General features: G+C 47.5%; 1 protein-coding gene across 4 annotated transcripts; it reads left to right on the forward strand.

Moving 5' to 3' along the window:
* Positions 1 to 49: 49 nt before the first annotated feature.
* INTS1 (integrator complex subunit 1) lies at positions 50 to 27724 on the forward strand. 4 transcript variants are annotated; one of them, XM_050317396.1, is made up of 47 exons: positions 50 to 184; positions 275 to 565; positions 1042 to 1238; positions 1467 to 1604; positions 2268 to 2427; positions 2727 to 2832; positions 3092 to 3278; positions 3408 to 3553; positions 3820 to 3961; positions 4299 to 4475; positions 4725 to 4833; positions 5511 to 5631; positions 6282 to 6359; positions 6871 to 7028; positions 8054 to 8150; positions 8552 to 8643; positions 8975 to 9035; positions 9435 to 9630; positions 10027 to 10158; positions 10316 to 10495; positions 10588 to 10737; positions 11314 to 11493; positions 11679 to 11783; positions 12526 to 12693; positions 13043 to 13154; positions 13486 to 13647; positions 14420 to 14566; positions 14987 to 15085; positions 15452 to 15576; positions 16276 to 16530; positions 16814 to 17060; positions 17597 to 17737; positions 18111 to 18291; positions 18375 to 18498; positions 19038 to 19156; positions 20176 to 20263; positions 20886 to 21112; positions 22115 to 22238; positions 22709 to 22842; positions 23236 to 23428; positions 23693 to 23820; positions 24292 to 24404; positions 24953 to 25066; positions 25861 to 25931; positions 26444 to 26535; positions 26612 to 26721; positions 27112 to 27724. In XM_050317396.1, the coding sequence occupies exons 1-47, from the start codon at positions 127 to 129 to the stop codon at positions 27225 to 27227; spliced, it is 6651 nt and encodes a 2216-aa protein (XP_050173353.1). In that variant the 5' UTR covers positions 50 to 126; the 3' UTR covers positions 27228 to 27724. The 4 variants fall into 4 exon arrangements, with proteins under 4 accessions (XP_050173353.1, XP_050173355.1, XP_050173354.1 ...); XM_050317398.1 differs by having other exon boundaries at positions 16814 to 16973; XM_050317397.1 differs by having other exon boundaries at positions 13489 to 13647.
* The last annotated feature ends 265 nt before the right edge of the window (positions 27725 to 27989 follow it).

Genomic DNA, 27989 nt, shown 5'->3' on the forward strand with positions numbered 1-27989 from the left:
GGCGGGGCGGGCGGTACCGTGAGGTGCTTCCCCTTCCGTGTGGCGGCGGTCGGTCTGTCCGTCTGTCCGTCTGTCGCTCGGGTGTCCGCCGCTCGGTCTGTGCCGGGGCCGGTGCCCTGCGGCGCCATGAACCGGCCGAAGGCGGCGGCCGTGCGGCGGCCCAGCGCCGTGCCCAAGCCCTCCGGTGAGTCCCGCGGGGCCGGGCGGGGGGGGCTGCACTCACTGTCACTGTCCCCTCACTGTCCCCTCACTGTCCCCGTGTCTCCCCTCGCAGCGCACCCGCCGCCCGGAGACTTCATCGCGCTGGGCTCCAAGGGGCAGAGCGGCGAGGGCAAGGCGGCCGTGGCGCTGCTGAAGCCGGCGCCGCCCGGGCTGCCCTCGGAGCGCAAGCGGGACGCGGCCGCCGCCCTGGCGGGCCCGGCGGGGCTGCCCGGGCTCACCAAGCGCCCCAAGCTCTCCTCCACGCCGCCCCTCAGCGCCCTGGGCCGCCTGGCAGAGGCGGCCGTGGCAGAGAAAAGAGCCATCTCGCCCTCCATCAAGGAGCCGTCTGTCATCCCCATCGAAGGTGAGGCCTGGCTGCGCTGCTGCCCTCGCAGGGAAGCCAGGGAGAAACTTCTGTTCTTCCTTCCCTGGAGCCTTTCTTGAAGCCCATAGTTCCTCTGCTGGATATAGGGCTGAAATCACACTTTTCTCCTCTGTATGCACTGGGTTTTGTTCATTGTGTCTGAGAGCTGTTTAATTGCAGCATCTGAAATACTCCCTGAGGAGATCTCTGAGTCTGGATTGTGGTATTTTGTTCACGTATTTCTTTAGCAGACTCTGGGTCTGAACGTTACCTTCTGAATTGTCATCCCATTTCTGGTGTTTGATACTTTTGAGGAGGAGTCTGCTAGCGTGGAACCACAGAACTTCTAGTGGCAGTTGAGTAGGAAAAAGCTGTGGCAGGGGCTGTAGGTGAGCTGGTCCACGCTTTGCTGTCCTGCAGCATCTCAGGGCAGGTTGTTTCACATGAGGGTAATGCTAATGTGTTGGTACTTGCAGTTGTCCCCACGGTGCTGCTGGATGAGATTGAGGCAGCAGAAGCAGAAGGCAATGATGACCGTATTGAGGGGGTGCTGTGTGGAGCTGTGAAGCAGCTGAAGATGAACAGAGCCAAACCTGACACCACACTGTACCTGAGCCTCATGTACCTGGCAAAAATAAAACCAAACATATTTGCCACCGAAGGGGTTATTGAGGTGAGGATTCATGAACTTACTGATCTATCACTGCTGCCAGCTTGTGAGCAGAGTTGCAGTTTCTCTCAGGCCAGAGCATGGCTTTGTAAATACGAGACCTCTGATGTCTTTTTAAATGCCAGAGCTCAGTGCAAGCTCCTGAAATTTCTGTTCCTCTTTCTACAGCTTCTCTGAATGCTTTCTTGCCAGATGTCTTGTTTATTTTATTTTTTGTGGATGATATTCCAGGCGCTGTGCAGCCTACTCCGAAGAGATGCCTCCATCAACTTCAAAGCCAAAGGGAATAGCCTCGTGTCAGTCTTGGCCTGCAACCTTCTCATGGCAGCTTATGAAGAGGATGAGAACTGGCCAGAGATCTTTGTCAAGGTTGTTGAACCAAGGAGGCTTCTGTGTGGTGGGCAGTCTGGGTGAAACCAGCTGGGGCTGGGAGTTGTGGGTGTGTTGGGGTAGGAGAACAGCAGTGGATTTATTCCTGCTGCAGGGAAGGGGATAGCCAGTGTGGGAATGCAGTTGAAGGAGGCAGAAATTGGAGACTGGCCCCGTGCTCTTGAAGAAAAATCTCCAAGGGTTGCTGGAATGCTGTGGCTTCTTTTGCCTTTTGTTACCTTATCTCTGCTCTTTTCTGAGGTGCCTTTGACAGTCTGTATTGATTGTTTTACTGTATTATAAGTGTTGCAGAGACTCTACTCTCTGTTTAGGCTGTAGGGGTTAAAATAGTCCATTAATTTAAAAGGGCTGAGCTGACCAGCTTCTATATTTTGATTGTAGAGGTTGTTGTAAAGTCTTTGCTAAAGCTGATCAGCTTTCTTGCTTGAGAGGGGTTGGTGCCCAGTAGAGCTTCAGATGTGATGTTTTGGTTTTTTGCTCTTATGTGACTTGCCTGCAGTCATCTGGTCTGTTTTTCATCAGTGGTCATGCTAGTTTCCCACTTTGCATTTGTGTATTGGAAATCCATAAAAACTCACAAATATTCCCTCAATTAATCAGTTAAAAAAGAAGCACGGACATGAATTGTGTTCCCTTCTGCAGGTGTACATTGAGGACTCCCTTGGGGAGCGCATCTGGGTGGACAGCCCTCACTGCAAGACATTTGTGGATAACATCCAAACAGCTTTTAACACAAAGATGCCTCCTAAGACCATGCTCTTGCATGGAGAAGTTGGGCGTAGCGGAGGGGACCTTAGTGCTGGTAAGAACATGTTTGGGAACCAGGAACAAAGGTTTAGGGAGAGGATGGAGCCTGCTGCACTTGGTGACTTGTGGGGAATAGTTTTTTATTGGATGGAGTAGACCAGACTTTGAGTTTCAGCCATTGCATTCCCTCTCTTTGGGGCTCTTTCATGTCTGGGGGATGTTTGAGGGTAGTGAAAAGTGGGCCTGTATGTGATGCAGTGTGAGGAAGTGACTGAGTGTGGCCTCCTTCAGTGTGATTGATCTCCAGAAAGGGGAATTGTCTCATGAAGTGTGCTGTGTCCTGGTCTCTCTCAGGGAGCAGCCCACACCCTTCCATGACAGAGGAGGAAGACAGCCAGAGTGAGCTGCTGATTGCAGAGGAGAAAATGAGCCCAGAGCAGGCGGGCCAGCTCATGCCCAGGTACAGTGCCTCGTCCTCTCCTGGCCCAGCCATGTGGCAGATGTGTCTGCGCTCACCCACCCTGCAGAGCTGTGGCAGGGAGCTCCCTCTCTGCACTACCTGTCCTGTGGCACCTGCTGGGGGATGTTGAGCGTCAGATAAAAATGTTCCAGGAGAAAAGAGTAGATTTTATTTCTTCATAATGTATACCACAAGAAAGAAGGCTGATCTTTGCGCTGGCTTGTGTGGAAATGAGTAAAGTGCAGTTTGTGTGGTCCAGGTATGAAGACCTCGCAGAGAGTGTGGAGGAATATGTCCTAGACATGCTGCGGGACCAGCTCAACCGGCGCCAGCCCATGGACAATGTCTCCAGGAACCTCCTTCGGCTGCTGACAGCAACCTGTGGCTACAAAGAGGTCCGTCAGATGGCTGTGCAGAGGCTGGAGATGTGGCTGCAGAACCCAAAGGTAAGGATAGGAGCTGTTGAAGCACAACTCTGGTGTGGAATCCAGGCAGGAGGGCTGCATACCGTACCCCACTTACGTTTCTGATCTGTAATGGCAAGTGACTGGAGCCTTTCTGCTCTTCCTCTGCAGCTGACCAAGCCAGCTCAGGACTTGCTGATGTCAGTCTGTATGAACTGCAACACCCACAGCTCCGAGGACATGGAAGTTATCTCCAACCTGATCAAGATTCGTCTCAAGCCAAAAGTCCTTCTCAACCACTACATGCTGTGTGTCAGGTGAGTGACTGATCACAGACGATCAGAAGAGAAAGCACTGTGGAAGATGTGTCCAGGGGCCTGACTGGTTTTAAATACCAGCTTGGACTAAGGGGTGTCCTGTGTTCATTTATATGAATTTCATTGTCCTGGAAGTCTTTCAATAGTCCTTTGATATTGTTGGACATATGTGCTGTTCCATCCTCTTCACTTTTGTATACTAAACAGTTCAATGTGTCCACCTACAATGAAATATCAGTTCAGGTATCTCTGGCCTTCCCTTGCAGAGAACTGCTGAATGCACACAGGGATAACCTGGGCACCACCATTAAGTTTGTGATTTTCAATGAACTATCAAATGCAAGAAATCCCAACAACATGCAGATCCTGTATACTGTGCTTCAGCACAGCTCAGAGCAAGCTCCAAAGGTAGGTGCAGTGTCTTGTGTGACTGACGGTGGCCCCAGAACCCGCCTTGACAGATTTAGTTGAGTTGAGGCTCAAATGAATATTTTCACAGACAACTGTCTGATCTGTACCATACTATTATATTATTATTACTTTTGGTAGGAATAAACATACGTGGGCATTTTCTAACTCCCACATTCTGGGTGACCAATCTTTTGGTAGTGCAGTTTCACAAGAGAAACGTTATTACAGTTTGGAGGACAGGACACCACCATTGTGGTTTCCTTGTGTCTTTTCATTTTGTCGATGCAGATTCACTGCAGTGCACTGAAGGTTCTCTCTTTCTGTGTGTCCCCAGTACCTGGCAATGGTGTTCCAGGACCTCTTGACCACCAAGGACGATTATCTGCGGGCCTCGCGGGCCCTGCTGCGAGAGATCATCAAACAGACAAAACATGAGATCAACTTCCAGGCCTTCTGTCTGGGTCTGATGCAGGAACGCAAGGAGGCCCTGTACACAGAAATGGAATTCAAGGTACCACTTTTTGACTCTTGTGCTTCTGGATGTGCCAGTGATGTATTGGGCTGTTCTTTTATCTGCTTTTCTGACCGTTCTTTCTTTTGCTCTTTGGTATCTGAGTGAGTCACTATTTGTGTGTCTCATAGCAGCACTCCCATATTTCATTTCCAAACATCCATGATCATCATGTTTTATGACAAAACACTTCCAGAAGGCAGCTTTGGGTATTACTGATTAAACTCACTTTTCTTTTTCTATTTTAAGGAGCGTTTTGTCATCCACATAACTGATCTGCTTGCTGTCTCCATGATGCTTGGTATCACAGCCCAGGTGAAGGAGGCTGGAATTGCTTGGGATAAAGGAGAGAAAAAGAGTAAGCAGAAGAACCTAGATTCCCTCTGAAGATGGGCAGTTATCTGCCTCTGATGTTGGGGGAACATTGCAGCTGGGGCTGGGAAGGGATGTAAGCCTCCATTCTGGATAGAGACGTGGGGGAGCCTGCTATCATCCTGAGACTGACAGAGATAGGAGATGTGGCATTTGTATGGTTGGGTGTTTATTGTATCTATGGAAGCAGTCGTTGAGAGGCTGGGGAAAGGGAGCTCTGTATGGGGGAGCCTTAAGGGGCCCCCCCTCGAAGGGGCAGCTGTAAGGATTACCAAGTACCTGGGCATTGAGAGCACAGGCCTTTGGGATGGCACTGAAGTGACTGCCCAGATGCCTTTTCCTCACAAAGCTAATTCACCTGTGCTACTTGTTGGGGGTTTTGCTGCAGCATGTTTCAGAAAGCAAAATGCATGTTCTGTCAGTGCTGGGGTGCTGAAGGCTCTCTGATATAATACTCCCCTTCTCTAGTGGAAGGTATCCCTGCCTGTGTTGCAGGGATTGAAATGAGATGATCTTTAAGGTTCCTTCCAACCCAAACCATTCTGTGATTCTGTGATGCCTCAGAGCCCTGGTACCTGCCTGCTCTTGAAACTGCCACTCTCCTGCTTGGCTCCTGATGGGGCTCTTGGTACATGTGCACTTTGTGACCTGACTGTTTTTCAGACCTGGAGGTGCTGCGCTCTTTCCAAAACCAAATTGCTGCTATCCAACGTGATGCTGTCTGGTGGCTTCATACAGTTGTTCCATCCATCAGCAAGCTGGCTCCAAAGGACTATGTGCACTGGTGAGAGTCAGCCTGGTCATCTCTGTCCCTTCCCCAACAGTGTGATATATTAGGAAAAACCAGGCACATGGCAGGCCTTGGTTAGATTTCTCTGCCCTTATCAGACAGGTAGCAGAAACAGTTCTAGCAGGGTGAGACTCTCTCCCTCTCTGAAATTCCTTCAGATGCATCCTCTTACCAGAAATACATGACAATGGAAAATCTTTCCGATTTGTATTATTTGTGTCCACTCAATAGGAGATTTCCAATTATCTGACCAAACACAATCCCTGTGGACACGTTGTTGGTTTTTTTTGCCTGATATCCTTTTTTAGACTGTAGGGTTGAGGGCTCCACAGATAATTCTGTCTTCCCTGCCTCCATCTTGGACAGGTGGTATCCTGGAGGCTTGGTTCAAGACATTACTGAGGCAGGTTAAGCCAGAATTAAAAGTCAGAAGGATATGTTACTGAAGGTATAAAAGCCCAGGGCCCATACTGTATAGTCCTCTCTGTTCTGATTCATGTTGTTACCTTTGCTAGACTTGCTTATCTGAGGAGCTCCTTCATGTCTAGGGTGGGAATATTAGCAGGAGTCTGGGGAGACAGAGCTGTTGTATGTATTCCTGAGCCTCACTTAAATGGTATTTACTGTCCTTCTCATTTCTACAGCCTGCACAAGGTGCTCTTCACAGAACAGCCAGAAACCTACTACAAATGGGACAACTGGCCCCCTGAGAGTGACCGCAAGTGAGTAGCGGGTGCAGGCGGGGAGCTGCTCTAGCTGGAGGAAAAGGAATGGGTGTTTTCTGATGATCCTTATATATAGCTCTGTGTTGGAAAGGCGTGGAACTGTGCTTAGATTTTCTTCATCTGTCACATTGCTGTGAAATTGAGGGGTGTTGTTCCATTCTCCATCTGTTCTTCTTCCTCCTTCATTCCTGTTCCCTGTGCCAAGCTGTTCCATATCTTGATGCTGTAGTTGTAAGGAGGACAGCCCTGCACTGTGTGGGTTACTGGGGTAACATTAGGGAGCTCAGACTCGAGCAAGCTGAAGTGTGGAGGTACAAGGCAATGCAACAGATATTCCAATAATAATTTGTTTCACATAGTTGCATTTGGAGCTGGAGATCGGGGAAGGTATTGTAAACTAAGCTGAGATGTGTCTTGTGCTCAGACAGGTTCTAGGGTTTGTGAAGGGTTCAGGAGCCCTCACACTACTGTCTAGAGAAGTGTGACTGATGTCTCGTGTCTCCTGCAGCTTCTTCCTTCGCCTGTGCTCCGAGGTGCCCATCCTGGAGGACACCCTGATGCGGATCCTGGTGATCGGTTTGTCGCGGGACCTGCCCCTGGGCCCCGCGGATGCCATGGAGCTCGCTGACCACTTGGTGAAGAGGGCTGCAGCTGTGCAGGCAGATGGTGAGGCTGCACAAAGCTCCAACCAGCAAGTGGTTCCTTCTCTATCCGTGCCCTCTTATTGCCACCCAGGGCTGAGACAGCTCCTACCGCCTACAAGAGCCTTTGCGTCACCTAAAGCATATTTTAGTCATGATGGCCAAGCATTTGGCTCAAAGCCAGACATGTACTGCTGTTGCTTTCTCACTAGAGAAGCTTCTTATTTTCTCTTACTGTTTCTCACTGTTACTAATTTTGTATCATGGAGTGTTTGGGAAATTATTGGTTGTGTTGAGGATGAAGGGCTGTGAACAACCACCCAGAGTTTTGAGTCAGCGTTTTTAAATTCAATTTAGTCCTTCATACGTACTGTAAAATGAAATTTTAAGGCTATGCAAAAATGGAATGGTTGGACGTCAAACTAATTAACCAATATATTGTGTGCCCTTCCCAAGTCCATAATTCAAACACTTACAGAATAGCAGTTACAAAAGCAGTCTTTACTCTTACCCTTTAATGAATTCATTTAGCATTTGTCTAAATTCCTGCATTGCTGGGTAATATGTCCATTTAGCTGAGCTGTGCATGTTTGTGGTAGAGTTGAGGGGAAATGTTGCACCATTTCAAATGCTGGAAGACTCAGAGTTAAGTTAAAGTGAGTCTGAAAACTTGCAACAAAGTTGAAATGCATTTTTAGTTCCTCTGAGCCCCAGAAGTTCTGAGTGGATTTGCTCCTCACCTGAAGGAGAGTATCCGAGTTCTGAAAAAGTTCCAAGTATCATATTGGATACATTTGGGAAAAAAACTACCCTAAAGAATTTAAACCAAATTGAGGCTGAAAAGCTTGATATCCTTATATATTGACTTGGAGCTTTTTTTAAGTGTTGTTGCTCTTTAAATGTTGTTGTTTTTGTGCTTCTGTAATATCATGAGCAAGCCAACAATAATATAGTTGCTTGAAGTAAAATTTTTCTTATACTGTGATGCTTTTCTTGAAGGACTTTCAGGTAAGTAGACAGGTCAATAACTTGTTCAGTCTTCTCCTCCAGATGTCGAGGTCCTGAGGGTAGAAAGAATCCAGCTGATCGATGCAGTCTTAAATCTGTGCACTTATCACCATCCAGAGAATATCCAGCTACCCCCAGGGTAAGACATCACACAGATAATCTCACTGTGATCTGGATCATTTTCACCTTGACTAATGCTCCCTGCTTGTAGATTTTAAGATGCTTTTCTCTACTACAGTTTGTAATAACAAAATGATGAGACTTTTTTCAGGGTCATGTTCAGGTGGAAATTTCTCTAGAGCAATCAAGACCTGAGTTACAGAATGAACTTTGCTCTGCAAGCACTTTGACCTTTCTGCTCTAGAAATCTTCAGCTGAACCTTGCTACCCTTCCTGAGGGGTCTTTTTTTGGTGTTTGTTTTTGGAGAGAACAACTGAACTGACTGAATCTAAACAGTGCATGATTAAGGAGAAAAGCAGACTTGAGATGGGCTTAAGGAACCAAATTTGACCACTTCTATCTATTGATGGCTTTTGCAGGTACCAGCCTCCAAATCTAGCTATTTCTACTCTCTACTGGAAAGCTTGGCCTCTCCTGCTTGTAGTGGCTGCATTCAATCCTGAAAACATTGGTAAGTGTGGACATTTCTCAGGATATATACAGTTCTGCTGCAAAACTTGGCCAAGGTGCTCTCTGCTGGAGTCCAGTTGCTTGTGTGCAAGGCCTGTGGTGGGTTGGTGAGGTAACTGCAGTTAAATAACTGTGTATTACCTGTGGGTGCAAAAATACACAGAAGTGGGATTTGGACTAGCATGTGGCTGGAGTCATCTTATTTGTGTTCTAAATGTTATGAGCTGTTCTCAAGTGAGTTTGTGTCTCCCCCACTTGGGATGCATTAAAGTATATGTAAAGGCCCTGATTTTTTCCTGTATTCCTGATCATCCTTCTCTTCTCTGCTGCAGGTCTGGCTGCATGGGAGGAGTACCCCTCTCTGAAGATGCTCATGGAAATGGTCATGACCAAGTTAGTATGGTTAAATCCCTATGTGAATCAAATAGACCATTGAAAACACATATTTCTGATTTACGTTTGTGCCATGTGGCTCCTTCCTTTCCTGTGGGACTAGTGTAAAATAAACTGTCTTAATAAGCTTAAAATAAGCAGCAACACTGCAGTTGGAGTGGGAAAAGTCCCTTCTCTCAACAGAAATATTATAAGTAAGGGAATAAAACTGAGAAAAATGGGGGTTTGGCTGTGATGTGCCTTGCTGAAAAGGTCTCAGTCTCCTGGCTTTGTTGGGAAACTGCCTTGTTTTTTCTATGTTGTCTGTCAGAGCCAAGGTCCTGGGTTCCTTCTGACTGTGGTTCATGAATTTTGCATAGAGCAAGATAACTATTTCCTTTTTTTAACTTATTTTCTCAGTAATTATTCCTATCCTCAATGTACCTTGACGGATGAGGAGACGCGCACAGAGATGATTAATCGTGAACTTCAAATCTCCCAGAGAGAAAAACAGGAGATTCTTGCATTTGAGGGCCATCTGGCTGCTGCATCCACAAAACAAACAATTACAGAGAGCAGCAGCCTCTTGCTGTCCCAGCTGACAAGTCTGGACCCTCAGTAAGTAACCACCTGCATTCTGATGCCATCACAAAATTCTAGTTAGCACTAGTCAGGAAACCCTACTGCTCTACAGAGTGGTTGATGTGGGCAAGAAGAACCCTGAGGTTTGGTAGCCCATGGGATCATAAAATCACAGAATGATTTGTGTTGGAAAGGACCTTAAAGATTGTCAAGTTCCAATCCCCCTGCCATGGGCAGGGACACCTTCCACTAGACCAGGTTTCTCGGGGCCCTGTCCGACCTGGCATTGCACACATTGATATGTGTCACACTTGGTTCTTGTCCTTCTCTTGCTACCTGCATGTGCCCCTCCTGCATTTCTGATCTGACTGATCCTCATCACACCAGAGTGAAAGTCTGTCAGCCTGTGGATAACTTCTTGTTTCTCTGGCAGGGGCCCCCTCGCAGACCTCCACCCCATGTCCTGGAGCAGGTGAAAAGCCTGAACCAGTCACTTCGCCTGGGCCACCTTCTCTGTCGCAGTCGTCATCCTGACTTTCTCCTCAACATCATTCAAAGACAGGTGGGCTGTGCTGGGATCTGATCCCTTGCCTCTGAAACCTGAGTGAGGGGCGAAAGAGAGCTGAGTGAGATGCGGGGGAAGGTGATATATTGCTCAGGAATTAAATGATCAGTGTGATGCATCCACGTTCTGATACTGTTTCTCTTCTCCTCCCTAGGCCTCCTCACAGTCAATGCCATGGCTGGCAGATCTGGTTCAGTCCAGCGAGGGCTCCTTGGACGTCCTACCCGTGCAGTGCCTTTGTGAGTTCCTGCTTCATGATGCTGCTGATGAATCGACCTCAGGTGAAGAAGAAGAGGAGGGTGAGAGTAAGGACCAGCGTGCCAAGAAACGCCAGGTGAGTAGTCTCTTGGGAACCCCTTCTTGTTACCTACTTTCTGCCCATCCCAGATTTGATTTCACTGAACAGGCCAACTGCTTTCTCCGCAGAGACAACAGAAACAAAGGCAGTTGCTTGGACGCTTGCAAGACTTGCTGTTGGGTCCCAAAGCAGATGAACAGACAACCTGCGAGGTGCTTGACTACTTCCTGCGACGCCTGAGTTCCTCCCAGGTGGCCTCACGGGTCCTGGCCATGAAGGTGAGCAGAATGAAAGTCTTCTTGACTGGGGTGTGTCAGAAGCCAAGGGCAGAGTCCTGGATTATCCTGAGTCCAGAGCCAGCAAACTGAAATTGTTTCATGTCATCCTTCTTCTGTGCCTTGTCTCAATCTCCAAACCCCATGCACTTCTGCTCCCTGCTGCTCACAAGTTTTTGTTCAACAGCCAAATTGTACTTTTTCTCAAGATAGAGGTGGATTTTGCTATATTTCCTGTGAAGTTCAGGTGTAGACTCAGCAGACTGTGTGCTACAGGGAGTAATTGGCAGAAGCTGCTGTCTGTGGGGAGTGTAAATGAGTGAGTGTCTGGTGCTCTAGAGCATAGTCAAGACAAAGAGAATTGCACGGAGCTCAGAAAGGTTGTGCTCAGAGAAGACTGAAACTTCAAGCAGGGTATCTGTCAAGAAAACACATTATATGAGAGATGAAATCTGTTGTGTGATACATTTGGATCATTCCATGGTGTTTGAAGCTTGTTTCTGTTATATTCACTAGTATGAAACCAGCAGTCCAGCTGTGGCTTCAAATGCAACAGCTGTGTCTGTGTGACCTCTGCAGGGCCTGTCCTTGGTGCTGTCAGAAGGAGGAATGCGTGATGGAGAGGAGAAAGATCACCCCATGGAGGAAGACTCCGGTGATTCCGAGCTGCTGCAGGGATATCAGTGGCTGCTGAGAGACCTCCCGAGGCTGCCACTGTTCGACAGTGTGAGAGCAACAACAGCTCTGGCCTTGCAGCAGGTGGGCATTGGCAGCTGAAGGCGTGAATGTCCAGCTTATTCTTTTTCTACTCATGCTAAAACAAATCTGAACAAACCATCTGGGTGTGACATCAATGTGTTTATGTGCTTGCAGAAGAATGTTTCCTGTGCTGGTGCTTGTTTTCACTAAATCTGGATTTCTGATGAAAGGAAATCTTATTCTAGGCCATCCACATGGAGACAGATCCCCAGACCATCAGTGCATACCTGGTGTACCTCTCCCAGCATGCCCCAGTGGAGGAGCAGGGACAGCACAACGACCTTGCTCTGGTGAGAGGACGGATTGTGTAGGGGGCACGTGGCTTGTCCCAGGACAGTGGTAGGCATGGGACTTGCTGTACCAGCAGGATGAGTTTTTTGGGAGCATGTGACTGATAACTGCATGTTTGTGTCTCTGTGTATGTGTTGAAAGGCATCCTGTGTCTTTGGTTCATATCATGACATGGTATCAGAGCACTAATCTCCAATCCAGCAGCCCAGGAGGTGGAATGGGGAATGCAAGGGTGGATAGTGGTTTGAAGGAAATCCCACTACCTGGCAATGTTTCATAAGTAAGCAGGTGCTAAACCTGCAGTCACATGTATCTGGGGAGAGAATGGGAAGTCAGGAATGTTAGTGGTGGGACATGCACTCTCCTGTAACCAAAGCTAGATTTCTGGGTTTGTTTTTTAATTTTTTTTTAAAAGCTTTTGGTAGGTTTGAGTTGTTTTTTTCCAGCAGTGATTTTTCTTTCATTGTTCTGTCTCTGGGTGCTTTTTTTCATTGCTTTTAAGGCTCGTGTGCTGATACTGCCTCCATAGATCTGTTTAGGCACGTGGAGAAGGTTAAACAATAAGAGTCAGTAGATCTTTTTCTTCAGATAAATGCGTATTTTTACTATGTAAATGCTTACTTTGTAATGGGATGCAGCTGTTGATCTCCAGAGTGGTGTTAACTGGGCTGGTGGTGGAACCTGGAGGATGTGATGCAACAAAACAGGAGTAAAGACCTCGTGGGTCTTCTTCCCTTGCAGGATGTAGCCCGGCTGATAGTGGAGCGCTCTACCATCATGTCCCACCTCTTCTCCAAGCTCTCCTACAGTGCTGAATCAGATGCAGTGCTCGTGGCTCTTCTCTCCATCTTCTCTCGCTACATCAAGCGCATGCGGCAGAGCAAGGAGGGCGAGGAGGTGTACAGCTGGGTGAGTGCCCCCTGCCCCTCTTAAGCAGGTAACAGAAACTGGACATGTTAACAAAGGAGAAGCCCTTCATGGGTTACTGACTATGTATAAACCAGGTTTGGTTCAAGAATTCCCTGATCTGAAAATAATTGGATGGTGGCATAATTATCAGAACCAAGTGTATAAGTTTGTAAAAAGCTTTTTTAACTTTTCCTCAAGAATCTTTTATGGCCAGTGTTGAACATATTTGGAACTTTGATATGACTAAATTTGTCCATTCTTATGTTCTCCTTTCATCTGTAGCTCAAAGATTTCATTCTTCTTTCTCTCCCCACCTGTGCTCATCCTGGTTTTTTCTGCCTTTTTCCAGTCAGAGTCCCAGGATCAGGTGTTCCTTCGTTGGACTAGTGGGGAAACAGCCACCATGCACATCCTTGTGGTTCATGCCATGGTTATTCTCCTGACACTGGGGCCACCTCAAGGTTAGTGAAGTATATGCTCAGATTTTTTCAGGGGCTTATGGGCAATATGGAGAGCCTTTTCTTTGTCTGCCATCTCCTAACAGGTCAGACTGATGTTAATCCTTCTACTCACAGGCTTGTCCCTTGCAGTACTTGTTTGCAGCTGTAAGATTTATCAGAATATTGCTGCAGAGAGTGAAGGATTTGCAGACTGATTTTTTTTTTTACCTTCTGCAGACAGCAGGAAATATTAAAGCGATGGCGTGTTCTGGTGTATTGATTTGCTAGAGAAGGGCAGGGTGGTCTAGGGTGGTTTGTGAACATGGGAAATAATTTTGAATCCACTCTTAAGCAGGGGATGGTGATTTTTATACCTTACTGGATATATGGTTCCCGGAGAAAAAGCCCCTTCCTACTGCTTTCCTGGTTGACACCTCAGAGGAGGCTCTGCTGCTCCCTGACTGGCTGAAGCTGCGCATGATCCGCTCTGAGGTCCCGCGGCTTGTGGATGCAGGTGAGCCTGTGGCCTGTTTGTTGTTGTTTCAGACCCTCCTCAAAGGAAAGGGAGAGTGCCCAAGTGTGCCCAGCCCATCCTACATGGATGCCTTTCGGTGGGGCCATCAGTGACTGTTACTTTTAGAGTAGGGGAGCGAGTCTATATGGATATTGTGCTTTCTGTGTATTTTACAGGAAATGGGGGATTCTGAATTGGGGCCCCATCTCTTTTACAGCAATTCAGATGGAACTAAGCTATGCAGTCACCAGACAGTAGGCATAGCATTGCTTCCATGGGGCATGCAGTGCTTGCAGTGTGGAAATCCATGTCTAAAGAATATAAGGTAGATCTGTAGTTGCTTTGGTCCTTGCACTGCTCATCTGTGCTCTCTTCTTGGTATTCAGAGCTTTTGTCCCATTTTACTAATTAAATGACAGCTGTCTATAGGCAGTGATTGAATTATTCAGTAATTCCTGCCTGCAGCCATCAACAGAAAGGGTGGAAGTTATTTTTTAATACAAATGATTGCATTACTGAGGTTCTAATAAAATTAAACAAAAGATCAGATTAGCCAGTGAGTGAATTAACTGGAAGATGCAATAAGGTGGCAATGATTTGCAGAGGGAAGAAAACATAGTAGGCAGCTGTCTGACTTCTAGCTTTAGGCTCTCTGCATCCCTGTCATTAATGTGTCACTGCTAGTCCAGCCAGAAGCACAAAGATCAGGTAATAAAGATGACTCTCCATGGGCAGTTTGGAGGTCTGAGGACTCAGTGTTGGTGTATTTCAGCCCTGCAGGACCTGGAGCCACAGCAGCTGCTTCTCTTTGTTCAGTCCTTTGGAATCCCAGTTTCCAGCATGAGCAAACTTCTGCAGTACCTGGATCAGGCAGTTTCTCATGACCCACAGACGCTGGAGCAGAACATCATGGACAAGAGTAAGAGCTTCAGATGAGGCTGACTAGGCATTTTACTTTTTCTTGAGCAGTTTCCATGAGTATCTCCTGTGACTACCTTGGAAAAATTCAAGCTAGTTCAGCAAACTCTGTGCACAGGCTGCTTTGGCAGCTTGTCACTGTAGACAGCTCCCTAGTGCTTGTCTGAATGGCCTTTGGCTGCATTTCCTCAAATAGAGAAGGGTTTTTTAGATTGAAGTGTACAGAGTCTAAAAAGTACTTCCAAAGTACTTTGGAAGGTACTTTGTAAAAGAAACAAAGTTTTCAAGGCATCATGTGTAAAAAGTCCATAGGAAGAGTGGATTCTCTTATCTGTGGGAGCTGTACAAGCAACCAATTCTGTCTTTCTTTACTAAAGAAGGTGAGATGATGATGTGTTCTTTCTTTTTTTTTTTGTTTCAGACTACATGGCTCATCTTGTGGAGGTTCAACATGAGAGGGGGGCAACAGGAGGCCAGACTTTCCATTCCCTGCTCACTGCCTCCTTACCAGCCCGCCGAGGTACTGCCTAAATTTCTAAGTCATCTTCCAGACTTCCCTCCTTCTTTAGTGTTGAGAGGGACAGGGGGAGCTGTCTTCAAAAATGGTTGTGCTGCAATATACCAGCAAGCTACAGTTAGACACCAGGCCTTGCTAGAGTTTTTTGCTTCTGGCAAAGGGAGAAATTCCAATATTTTTGGAGTTTACTGCAATGAGTTTTTCTGAGTGATATGGAAAAATAAATAGGTCTTGCTTGGACTCAAGAGAATAGCTGCTGAATTCCTCAGTAGATGGAGACTGTAAAGCTGAAGGTGATCCAGTGTTGGGGCTCCAGGTGCTAGCTACCATAAAAGCATTCTCCTTTCTTTCCTTTTATTTCTCTTGCAGACAGTGCTGAGACTGCAAGGTCAAAATCTAGTCCTGAGAACTCTCAAAGTCAGAGCCGGATCCGGGCCTTGAGCCAGGTCCGTGTTCTGGGCCCAGAAGATGATCTGGCAGGCATCTTTCTGCAGGTACTGTCATAAACTCCAGCTGATTAGCTGCTTCCCTGCAGCAGCTTTACAAAACCCATTTCTCTTATACTTACATCTTGTGACCCCTCCCTCCTGCGGTGTTTGCAGGCCATAAGTGTGAAAGCCCTGATGCAATGAGGCTGTGCCATTACAGCCTAATGGAATTGATACTGGCAGGATTATTTTGTTGTAGTTGGAACATGATGTGGCTTTTGATAGTGCCTGGTACTGTCAGTGCCTACTAGCATGTTACTGTCTCTGCACCTTGTTTGTTCTGTGTATAGTGCCTTTCCTCTCAGCAGTGGAAGGAGGATTTGTGAAATGCTCACAGGGCCTTGGCAGCAAAGCTGTGTGCAAACAGCATTTGTGCTCTGGCATGTCTGCTTACAGAGCCTCCCTCTCTCCACTGACTCCAGAAGGAGCCTACAGGGAATTAATTGGCCAAGTTGGTTGTCTGTGTTTGGGTAGTATGGTTCCCCTGCAGTGTTAGTGTTGATAGTCATGTTGGGGCTGCAGAGATGCTGCTTATGTTCATGTACCAGGCATTAAAATACTGAAAAAGCTGTATCAGAAGGTTTCCATTAACCCACAGTCACTATAACTGTACAAGGTAAATCAGTCCTCTGCCTCAGGATGTTCATAGTACAGCAAGTCCTTTCATTTGCTGTCATAAATTTACTCCCTTTTGTATCCCACCAGCTTTTCCCACTAAACCCAGACCCACGGTGGCAGAATTCAAACCTGCACCCGCTGGCCCTGGCGTTGCAGCAGGCCATGGGGCAGGAGCTGGCTCAGATCCGCCAGGGGAACACGCAGGTGCCCGGGATCATGGCACGACTGCTGCAGGCGGTGGCTGCGCTGCTGAACTCCCCCCACAGCGGTGCCCTGGTCATGGCCATGCACCGCCAACACTTCATCTCCTGCCCGCTGATGCGGCAGCTCTACCAGTACCAGGTCAGTGATCTTGGAAGTGTTGAATAGAGAGGGGTGAGGGAGAAACAGGAAACCTGAAGTGCATCTGCTCTGCTGTGTGCAGACCCTCTCTCTACCTGTGTCATGCTCAGCATGACACACAGGGGCTCGGGTTGCCTGGCCATAGGCATCTGGATGCAGGCTGGCAGGTGTAGGTGTGCTCTGTGTATTCTTGGCAGTGTGTATCACTGTCTGCATCTTTCCTGATATCTTTGTTGTATTACTGATGCGTGTATAAGCAAGTCTCTTTTGCTGCACTCCCCAGCGCTGCATGCCACAGGACACTGCCTTCTCCTCGCTCTTCTTCAAAGTACTCATGCAGATGCTGCAGTGGTTGGAGAACCCCGCAGTGGAAGAGGGTCCCCTGCGTGCTCAGCTGAAGGCCTTTGCTGTGCAGTACTCCTCCAGGCACAGGATCAATGATGGTACTGGCATTGGGCAGCTTATGGAACTCAGAGGGGACAAAGTGGGCCAAGAAGAGGACAGAAACAAAACTGCACCCAGAGCAGAAGGTGTGGTGGGCAGCCTTTTAGAGGTGTCCTAAGGAATAGCAAAAATAGTATCCTGTGCTATGGAAACTCCATGAGGATGAGAACAAGTGACTTAGCTCTGGGGTTTGCAGCAGACACGTGGTAGCATCACACCAAGTATGGCAGATCTCTCAGGAAAAACTTCCAGTTTCTCAGGCCAGGAGTTCTGTGTGAGCTGTAGTCCTTGTAGATGAGCATGAAGGAATGTCTCTGGAACAAGGTCACATCATGACTTGTAGAGTTGTTTATCGTCTGCCATCTGCTGAAGGGAGAGTCTGTAACCCAGAGGTTAGACCTGGAAATGGGTTTGTGGTTACAGAGCTTTCTCTCAGCCACATGTTCCTGTAACGTGCAGAAGAGCTGCCAAGGGTTTTGGTGGGAGTAAATAGCAGCAGAGTCCAGTGTGTTTCTATGTTTGAGCAGTTGTGTGCTGGAGCCACATGGGGCATCTGTAGAAGAGAAGTCTGATGGGGGGACTGGCTTGTCCCTGTGATGCCAATGCTGTGATTTCTTTGCAGTTCGAGGTGGCTTCTTGCACCTCACAGAAGCTCTGACTTTCCGTCATGACGCTGACCTGATCAGCTCCACGGTACGTGCCATCATTGCCACCCTGAAATCAGGAGAGAAGTGCAATGCGGAGCCAGAGCTCATCAGCAAAGGTATGGATGTCCTTCTGCTCTTCTTCCCCCTTGCAACAGCTGGCTGAACTCCCAGACCAGCAAGGGAGTGCCTACTGTGGGAATATGCCTCTCCCTGAATCAGAAAATGTGAACTGATGTAAGCTTGGAACTGTGTTGTATCACCACCTCCTCCCCCTGCACTGTATGTGGGTTTATAAACTGTGATCTGGGGCTGGTCTCTCAGCATACTGTTGGTTTCCACTAACAAAGAGAGTAATGGAAGCCTCATATCCCAGCTAAAAATGGCTTCCCTCTTGCTCACTGAGCCGTGCTATCAGCAGTAATACTTATAAGGTTCTGTACCTCTCACCACATCCTGAAGTTGATGAGTGAATCTTTCTCCCTCTGCTAGTCCTTCAAGGTCTGATTGAAACTCACTCTCCATACCTGGAGGAACTCCTGACTGTCCTCTTCTCAGCTACTGTTGAGACCACTGCCAGGTGTCCTGCCATGAAACCGATTGCTGTGGTGAGCTCCTTGTTGCTCCAGGACAAAGAAGAAACACCAGTGAAGAAGGAAGTGGACAGTTGCAGGTGAGCCTAGGGAATGGTGGGAATTCACTGGTAAGTCTGGGTTCCTGATACCACCAGTGACACTGGCTTTGTTTTCTCCACAGTGCTGAATCAGCTTGGCCAGGACCTGCCTCTGGCCTTCTCAATGACTGGCTGGAGATGTTAGACCCAGAGGTGATCAGCAGCTGCCCTGATCTCCAGCAGAAGCTACTGTTCTCCTGGAACAAAGTAAGAGTTGTTGGGTAGAGGGACTGCTGTGCTTGAAACCACCTTTCAGGGGTACTGACCTGTACCTGGAAATGGGGCAAGGGGTAGTTTTATGTTTTGCCACATGTTACTGTATGAGTTCCAAACCAGTACAGGCTGATTAGGAGAGGAGCTCTGGCGCATTCTTTGTGCAAGGCTGATGTTTCATCTTATCTTTGTGTCTCCTCAGCTGTGTTCTTTTTAGGATTTAAGTGTATTACAGACACAGCGTGGTCCCATAATAGCCCAGCCAGCTGTGTTTTCATTGGTATTTTTGCAGACAGATCAATAGCTTGCCCAGAAGTGCTGTGCCAAAGCTAAGACTGAAACTGAATTTCATGGCTGATGCCATGTTCTCTTAGAAAGTACTTTGGTTCAAATCCTAAACCCTAAAAATAAAGTTTGCTGTGCTGTCTGCCTCCTTGGATCATCATCCTTATTCAGTACACGCAGTAACTCCTACATCCACCTTGTTGCAAGGATCTGTTTTATTACATCTCTTCCTCATTTGGTCCTTTCAGGCAGGGTCCCAGGTGCCGTCCTTCCGCCCCTACCTCTTGGCTCTGCTGACCCACCAGTCCAGCTGGACCACGCTGCACCAGTGCATCAGGCTTCTGCTTGGCAGAAACAGGGAGCAAAGGTGGGTCTTGTTTTTCAGGCCTAGCAAAGGGCTTTGAGTTGGGCCACTCGTTATGTCTGAGAGAGAACAAGAGCTGCCACGTTCCACGGTGAGCCTGCCAGGAGATGTAACTCAGCCAAAAACAGGCTTTGTGAGAAAGATGCTGATTTCAATCCTGTTGATTTCTGTACCTTGATGTGAATATTACCTGCTGTTTGATGGAAGCAGCACATAAAGATTTGGCTGTGTTCTAAACAGGAAGTGCTAATCGTGAGTAATCCATCTTGCATTGCCCTTGTTGATAATCTTTATGAACACAGGGTTTGCAAGATGACTTGGATAGTGAACTGAGGGCTGTCTCTGTACCCAGGCAGGCTCTGCTGGATCTTTTGGTTGTACTGAACTCCACTGTCAGTCTTTTTCTAACCCCTTCCTGACATCAGGCTCCGAGTTCTGATCTCTAGAGCAGCCCTGGTTCTCAGTTTCTATACACAGCTCTCAAATAATGAAGAGGCACTACAGTAGTATTGTGCTCAAACTTGTTACACTTAGGGACCAGGAAGTGCTGACACCTAATAAGAGCAATATTTCTAAAGCTGGTAGTATTTCAGTTTGCTCTTTATTTTGTTGTTGGTTTCTTGCTCAAAATTACACGAATTTCTGCAATCCAAGATAACAGCTGTGATAGAACATTCCATACACTGGGACAGTAGGGTTACTGGTCTGATTGTAGCAACTGTCTGTGTTGGTAACCGACTCCTGGCCTTGTGGTACAAGGCTCCATGTAGCCCCCACACTTGCTGAATGCTGTTTGATCTCCTCCCTACCCTGTGCTGTGCTTATTGCAACAAACATTTAGTCATAATCTGGGAACAGAACCAAACCCTTTCTCGGGACTTAATGGATCCTATTTTTACATTTGCAGATGTTTCTTTCTTCACAGCACTCATCATGTTTAGTGATGCTTCCCTGTGTTTGTGTGCTTCCCCAGGACTGTGTTGACTCTAATTGCAAATCTGTCTTCTTTTGTCTTCTGGCAGGTTTGACCCAACTGCATCCTTGGATTTCTTGTGGGCCTGTATTCACATTCCTCGGATCTGGCAGGGAAGGGACCAGAGAACTCCTCAGGTATTGGTTCAGTTCTTCCAAGATTCCTCTCTAGATGGAGCGAGAGGCAATGTTTTCACAGTGCCTGATCTTCCCATGGCCAAGAGGTGGCTGGATTGATTCAGGTGCAGCGTGCCAAGTTTGCTGCCTGTACCTCAGCTGGTTACTTAGCTGCTCTGCTATGTTACATATTACAGTGGCAGTTTGGAGTCCAAAAAGCTGATAGGAACACACAAACTTTGCCCACTTGGCATTTCCCCTGCAGCAATTGCCACAATAACTGTTAAAGGCACAAGGCTAGAGTGGTGAGCAAGCTAAAACCCAGCGTGGGTTTTATTCCCATTTTACATAGAAAAGGAGGTTGTATCTCTTGTCCACAGAATTGCTTTGTTATGGTGATTGAACTATGATTTTTGACCCATCACACATGCTGAGATGGAAGTAAATTAATTCAGAAAGTAGAGGAGGGGTAAAACTGCTTCATTTGGGGCTGTGGTGCTTTCAGAGCTTGAGATACAGGGTAGTTCTTAAGTCTAGTTAAGTCTAGAGGTGTTCCATTCCAGCTGGCTAAAGTGTGTCTGGAAGGAACTGAGAGTCTTGGAATTTGTTGTGGAATCATTTGGGGTGTTTTCTTGTGTTACAGAAGCGCCGTGAGGAATTTGTGCTCCACCTGAAGGCATCAGAATTGATCAGCATGGTGGAGCTGATCCTGGCTGAAGCAGAGACCAGGTACCAGAACACTGACGAGGCCTCCTGCACACTCATCCAGTCTCGGCTGCCTTTGTTGCTCAGTTGTTCTCACGGGGACCTTGAGAACATCAAAAAAGTAACGGAGTATCTGACCGGCTGCATCCAGCAGTGGGGAAGCAGGTGAGGCTGCAAATGGGGAGCACTGGCTGCTGCAATTGTAGTTCTTGGGCATGGGCAGTCAGGTAATGATGAGACTTGCCAGCATGTCTTCACTAAGAATATCATGTTCCAGAGCCCCTACTAAAAGTGCATGCTATCCTCCCAGAGATTTGGAGGAATAATAGGTCATTTTAAGGGGTCCTTGGACCAGGAAGGTGACTTCAAAAGTGAAGTTTAAGGGTCCTTTTGCTTTTAGGTCTTCAGAATGAAGTGCTTGCCACGCTTTTTTTTCCACTTTCTTTCTTTAAGGCAGTGCTATTTTTAATTACTAGTTCCTAAAGTGGGATTTTTTGTCTACTCATCCCTTGAGTCACTGTCCATAATACTTCCTGCTTCTGACTGTTAGGATTGCTCTCAAAGATGAATGGAGACCAGATTGTTTCCTAACAGCTATTTTAGTGCTGTGGAAAGAACAGGAAGATGATGTTTTTGTGGCAGTGAAAGGAACTGACCTAATTCCAACCTCGCTTATGGTGATTCTGAGTAGTCTCAGTTGCTATTGCATTGGCCTGCGTCCCAGTACAGACTATGCCAGGGATCTACAGGGATTTCAGGTGTGTAGAGAACATGTTGGCTAGTCTGAGTAGTTGTGGTTTAGACTGTCTTCCAGTTGGGATGGGGATGACCATTAGTACCACTTGCAGGGCCTCCTCACTGGAGATGTAAGCAGAGCTTTTTTTGTCCTGTGCTGCTTTGTAACTGCAGTCTTCTAACTCCAAAGGCCTAACTGGGATAATAATGGATCCCTATAGACTGTGGATGGATCTCTGTAGAAAGTGAATGCTGTGAGTAGTTCAAAAGAAGCAAATACTTAAAAACACTGTTGAGATTAGCGGTGGCTGCCCTTTTTACAGGGTCTGTTTGCCATGTGCAGGAAGGCTGTTGTTAATCTGAGGGGTCTGGGATGTTTGCTGGTTGAACTAACATAGTAACCAGTGGCTGACCTCTCCCTTTTTCCTTTAGCTCTGTGGGAAAATGTTGCCAGGACCTTCTGCTGCAGATATACCTGCAGCTACCTGAGCTCCTTGTGCCTATGCCTGAGATGCTTCTTACCAGTGAAGGAGCCAGAGACAGCAGCACTTGCAAGGTAAAGTTAGAGGCATGGGAAAGCCCCTTTCCAGTTGTGTATGCAGAACAGATGCTACCTTGATGCCCAGTTTAGAAGGTGGGGATGGGCAAAAGCTTCCTGGGTGACTTTGGTTTCTTTACTTTGCTCTTCTGTTACCCCTTCCCTGCCTGCACTCTGAGGAGCAGAGAGTTTTGGTGTGGTTTATTTTGCAGTGTCCTTCTACAAAATAGTATAAGCTCCACAAGTTTCTTTGTGCCAAAGGCTTCTGTAAAACACAAGTGTGCAGATGTCTGATCCTGCTTTGATGTCTGTGGGGACTGTGGGCTTCAGATCCTGTGCCAGCTGGAACACTGCATTTTCTCATAGATTCTACCTGAAAATAATTTCTGTTAACCCCCCTCTGTAGCTGGAAAGAAATTGGGAAACACTGCTGAAGAGCCACAGGCTGGATTGTAATTTAAACTTCTTACTCATTATTTGTCTTCTAGCTCGATGCCCTGGTTCACAGATTCATTAACCTCCTCGCAGACACCAGTGACTCCAAGTCATCTGAAAGCCGCGTGTGGGATGCCAATATGGCCTGCAGGAAGCTGGCTGTAGCTCATCCCATCCTCCTCCTTAGGTACCTCTCTCCCCTTTCTCCCTCTGTGTGGCTGGGGTTCATTGCAAAGCATCCACCCTTGTCCTGGAAGGGGAACAAACTTGCAGCAATCATGATGATGGTGAGAGAATTTACCTTCAGGTAGAGGTCAAGAGAAAGGGCAGCAAAGTCTTATTTCTTACAATGAGGCAGCACCTCTTTTGGTTCCATGTCTGTTGGGAAATAATCGTCTTGGAATTGGTAGAGAACAGAATATGGATGGGAAATGGGGCTTGCTGAGCCTGTAGATACAGAGATCAGGTCCAGAACCCTGAGGGAGGATAAGGGATGCTTCCTTCCAGCAACTGTGATGTAGCAACGTGTAACTGTTTCTGGGCAGAGGCTAGATCTGGATTTTCTTGTTTGGTGTTCCAGGCACTTGCCAATGATTGCAGCACTGCTGCATGGCCGCGTTCACCTCAATTTCCAGGAGTTCAGGCAGCAGAACCACTTGACCTTCTTCATCCACGTCCTGGGGATCCTGGAGTTGCTCCAGCCGCAGGTCTTCCAGAACGAGCACCAGGCGGCACTCTGGGATTGTCTCCTGTCCTTCATCCGTCTGCTGCTGGTAGGAAAATCCCTGCATCCTTCTGTGTGCCAGCATCTGGCCACTAGATGGGGAAGCTCGTGTAACACAGGGCCAGCCCAGCTCTCCCGTTTGAAGGAAAGACCTTCATATGCCTAAGAACAAAAAAGTGAATTAAGTGCCTTGGAGAGCTTGAAGAGGAGGCAGGAGATCAAGAAACAGCTCCCTGGTACCCAGAGGTGCAGAACGGGGCAGTGCATTGCTGCATTTTTTTTGTTAACTCTCATCTTGTTGATCCTTTCCCAGAACTACCGAAAATCCTCGCGGCACCTGGCTGCCTTCATCAGCAAGTTTGTGCAGTTTATCCACAAGTACATCACGTGCAATGCCCAGGCAGCTGTCTCCTTCCTGCAGAAGCACTCAGATCCACTCCAGTGAGTTTCCTTATGCTGGTTAACCCATGCACAGTCAGACTGCCAGGAGCTAATCAGACAGGAGACAGCAGGAGGATGTGACAAAATAGCTGTTAATATGGCACTTTTTCACCCTTAGCTCCCCTAATTCTCTGTTGAGATGAGCAGCATATCCCTTTTTTATAGGTGAAAAATGAACCCAAGAAGTCAGATAGTGATTCTATCTTATGTAATGGCTGAAATGTCCTATTGAGGTGTTATAATGCCCTGCAACCTTTTCCAGAGGGGCAGCTGGAGGGACTTTCCCTGGAGTGATGGCTGCAGGGTCCCACTTGCAGATATATGGGGAAAATGCATTTGAGTTCCAGTTATGATGAAAGGAAAAACCTTTTTTTCTGCTTCTGAGAAATTGGTTTAGTGTACACATCTGTGCTGTTACTTGTCCTCGTGTCATTGCTATTGAAAGCCAAACATGCCACCTCTCTCCCTCAGTGACCTGTCATCAGACAACAGTGACCTAGCAATGCTGAAGTCCCTCCTGGCTGGGCTGAGTCTGCCTAGTAAGAGTGGCACCTTGGACAGGGGCTCTGATGAAGAGAAAGATGGTGAGTCTGTGTGGGGGAAGAGTTATTCCAGCTGGTGAACCTGCAGTATGTTTTGGAGCTAAGTCCTTACAATGGGCTGTGCACTGTGCTCATTCTTCTTGTAACAGCTCAGTGAAAGGGTGTATACACTGGAGAATGGCACTTGTATGCTCAGCAACTGGGATGGGTTAATTTATTTTCCTGCCAGTGGTATTGTTATTGGAGCAGAAGAACAGCCCTTAACAAGGGTGAGTTTTCTCATTGTGGATTTTGCTTTTCTCAGCCACGCTTAAAGATTGACCAGTTTCTGGAACTCTAAGGGTACATCCACTCCTCCACTGTTTACAACTTGCATGGGAAAATTATTCAGCATTGAAAGAGCTTGTGAAGCTTCTTTCTCAGTGTCAGCTGAAGGGAGGTACCAGGAGGGGCAGTGAGGTTAGAGGCAGTGTGAGAGGCAGGAGTTGTATTACAGCATTGCTGGTTGGCTCATACACCACTGCACTGGTAGGGAATACTGGACAGCCCACAGACTGTCAGGAATGACCTGCTCTCTCTCTCTCCCCCAGATGAAGCAGCAGCTGGCTCTCTCCCTCTTGTCAGTGTGTCTCTCTTCACTCCTCTCACACCAGCTGAGATGGCTCCCTATATGAAGAGGCTCTCCAGAGGCCAAACAGTGGAGGGTAAGTGAGGACCTGCAGAGCTGTGCAAGACACAGGCAAATGTAGACATTTTCCAACCCTGTTACTTACATGTCAGCTACAGGCTGGTTGGTGATTCTGTGACAGAGGCTTCCTATGATGCTGTTAACTCTTCAACTGCCTCTGCTTTGGGGCTCTTCAAGGATCTTTTAAGTGTTTTGGGAGATGGTACGAGTAATTCAGGGAGTGCTGCAATTCATGCCAAGCCAGATCTGGAGTGCTGAAGGAAATGCCATGTTTTTAAGGATAAAAAAATACCAAACTGATGAGAAGCAAGATTTTGTTAGGAATCCCCTTCATGGAAGAAAATCATGTTAACCTGGCATATAGGAACAATAATCTTCTCCAAAGGTTTTCTGAAATTACAAGTGTCCAGTGTTCAAACATAAATTGTGTTATTGGGGTGACAGTTTTCCTTCCAAGGAAGAATAGGAAGAAAAAGTCCTGCCTGGACACTGTTTTTAAAGGACTCTGAGACTCTGTGAAGACCTTTCAGTTGCAGAAGAGGGTGTTCTGGAATGGAAACCTCAAGCCCCACTCCACTCTTTCCTCTGCCTATGGCATGAAGTGCTGGTCACCTCTGCCTGGGCAGGTTGGGATGTGCTGATCTGGCACATCTCTGTTCTCTTTTTTGAAGAACTGCTTAATTGCACTAACTCTGTGTGCGGGTGGGAAAACTTGACTGCCTGAGAGATTGGATTTTTAGGGGAAAAGGAAAAGATCCTTTGCTGGATCAGTGAATTTCGGTCACCCTTTCAACCTGTGTCTTCCCCCAGACATCCTGGAGGTGCTGACAGACATCGATGAAATGTCCAGACGGAGGCCAGAAATTCTCTCCTTTTTTGCTGTGAGTGTTGGTGTCTCAAACTACCTCTGGAAGGAGGAGGTTCTTTTCACCAGGGTCCATGTTGCATAGACAGCTTAAGCACTACCTTTCCTCTGCTTTTTGGGTGGTTGTTGCAGAATCTTAGGAGAAATGTATCTTCAGTTAGGTCTTCTGAGAGCAGGCAGTATTTCCCTCCATTGCACATTGGGTCTGCCATCATCCACTTTATGTCAGAGGAAGAATTACTGCTCTGTTTTCTTCCCAGTATTGGGGCAAGTGGGAAACAGAACAGCCCTGTTGAAAAAACTGGAACCTAGGGAAAGCTCAGCTGTCCCACATGGAGTAAGATTACAGAAGGGTACTTCAAAGTACTCAAAACCAGGATAATCCTTCTTACAAAGAGGGATTTCTGGGGTCAGCCAGTACCTGCTGGATTTGTGTTGGGCTGGATTGGTGTGGAGGGGTAGTATTGCCAGTCTGAGAAGTTTGTGCTCCCTGGAAGGCCTTGTGATCCAGATTTGTCCACTTTTCAGACAAACCTGCAGAAGCTGATGAGTTCCTCAGAGGATTCCTGCCGAAACCTGGCCTTTAGCCTGGCTCTGCGCTCCATTCAGAACAACCCCAGGTGAGGACCCCTGGAACTTAGGCTGTCCTGACTGGTGATCTGGACTTGTACTGACACTGTCATGTTTTACCCCCAGCATTGCTGCAGATTTCCTTCCCACCTACATGTACTGCCTTGGCAGCCGAGACTTCGAGGTGGTGCAGACAGCGCTGAGGAACCTGCCCGAATACACCCTCCTTTGCCAAGGTAAGGTCAGATGTGCCGCCTTTGGGGCATGGTTGGCCTCACAAGGGTCAAAGCTGGGATCCTGTACTGGGAACAGCGTCCCTGGGAAGTTGCCAAGGGTCAGTGTTGCCTAGACCAGGCCATCAAACAGACGCCTATGCCAATGGTAGCTTTGGTCTGAGCATCACAGGGACATAGAGACAAGGGAGGCTTCCTTGGAGCAGATTTACTCCCTTACAAATTTTCTCTGATTCCTCATGTGATCACACACCCACAGAGCTGTCAGAAGGTGGATTGTGTCATGTTCTTGTGGAAGGAGAGAATTCCTTGTGCAGCTTCAAATGTTCACCCTAGTGTTTGTTGGCGGGTTGCTCTTGCTGTGCAGTCTCATTCTGTCTGTCCCTTCCACAGAGCATGCAGCAGTGTTGCTGCACAGGGCCTTCCTGGTGGGTATGTACGGCCAGATCGACACCAGCTCTCAGATTTCAGAGGCCTTGAAGATTCTGCACATGGAGGCCACGATATGAAGATGTGGTTCTGGGAGTTCCACTTCCAGAGGAGTTAATTTAATGGACTCATCAGCTGCATTAAAGCCCTGTAAGAAGACAGTGTATTGGAACCCATGTGCTGGAGGATCAAAGAGAAGATGTGGCCGGCCAGACTGTGCTGGAAAAGGAGAGCATGCTGCCTGAAGATCAGAAAAGGGCAAGAATCAATCTGCCTGGCTAAGGTGCCATTATTGTGGGAGAAAAATATCCTGAACTTTGTGCCAAACAGGGACCACTTCCTTCATGGGGTCTTGGAGCAGTGGCTGTCAGTTTGTTGTCTGGGTTTTCTTGACTCTCCAAGAAGGCAGAGCTGCTGGGAGAGCAGAAGGGAGTGATGGCCCTTGCATCTGAAGTGTCTGCACCCTCTGTGTTAGAGGGAACATGCAGATCTGTGCAAGGGGGGAGACCACTTTGGTTTCTGGGGATGGGTGTTTGAGTATTTTTTTATTTTATAATTAAAATTCTCTTTGTTTCCATTGTGCCTTTTTCTGCTCTCTTGGGTGTAGCTTGACATCCCTCTCTCCCTGTTGTTCAGCCTTGTTTTTCTAGACAGAGGATCTCTGGAAGACTTGTCTCCATGGCCAAGAGCTAACAGAGCTGTCTTGGCCTTCTGTAGGATATGCAGGAAATGGAGGAGGTTTGGAGGGGTCGGTGGGGTATCATGGATGAGATTGGTCAGCAGCAACTGCTCACAGGACAACTTTCAAGAGGTTCTTTGGAAAACTTGTTTAGAAACAAATA

Source organism: Myiozetetes cayanensis, unplaced genomic scaffold (assembly GCF_022539395.1).
Source record: "Myiozetetes cayanensis isolate MyiCay16 unplaced genomic scaffold, myiCay2020 scf20-37, whole genome shotgun sequence".
NCBI classification, from domain to species: Eukaryota; Metazoa; Chordata; class Aves; order Passeriformes; family Tyrannidae; genus Myiozetetes; species Myiozetetes cayanensis.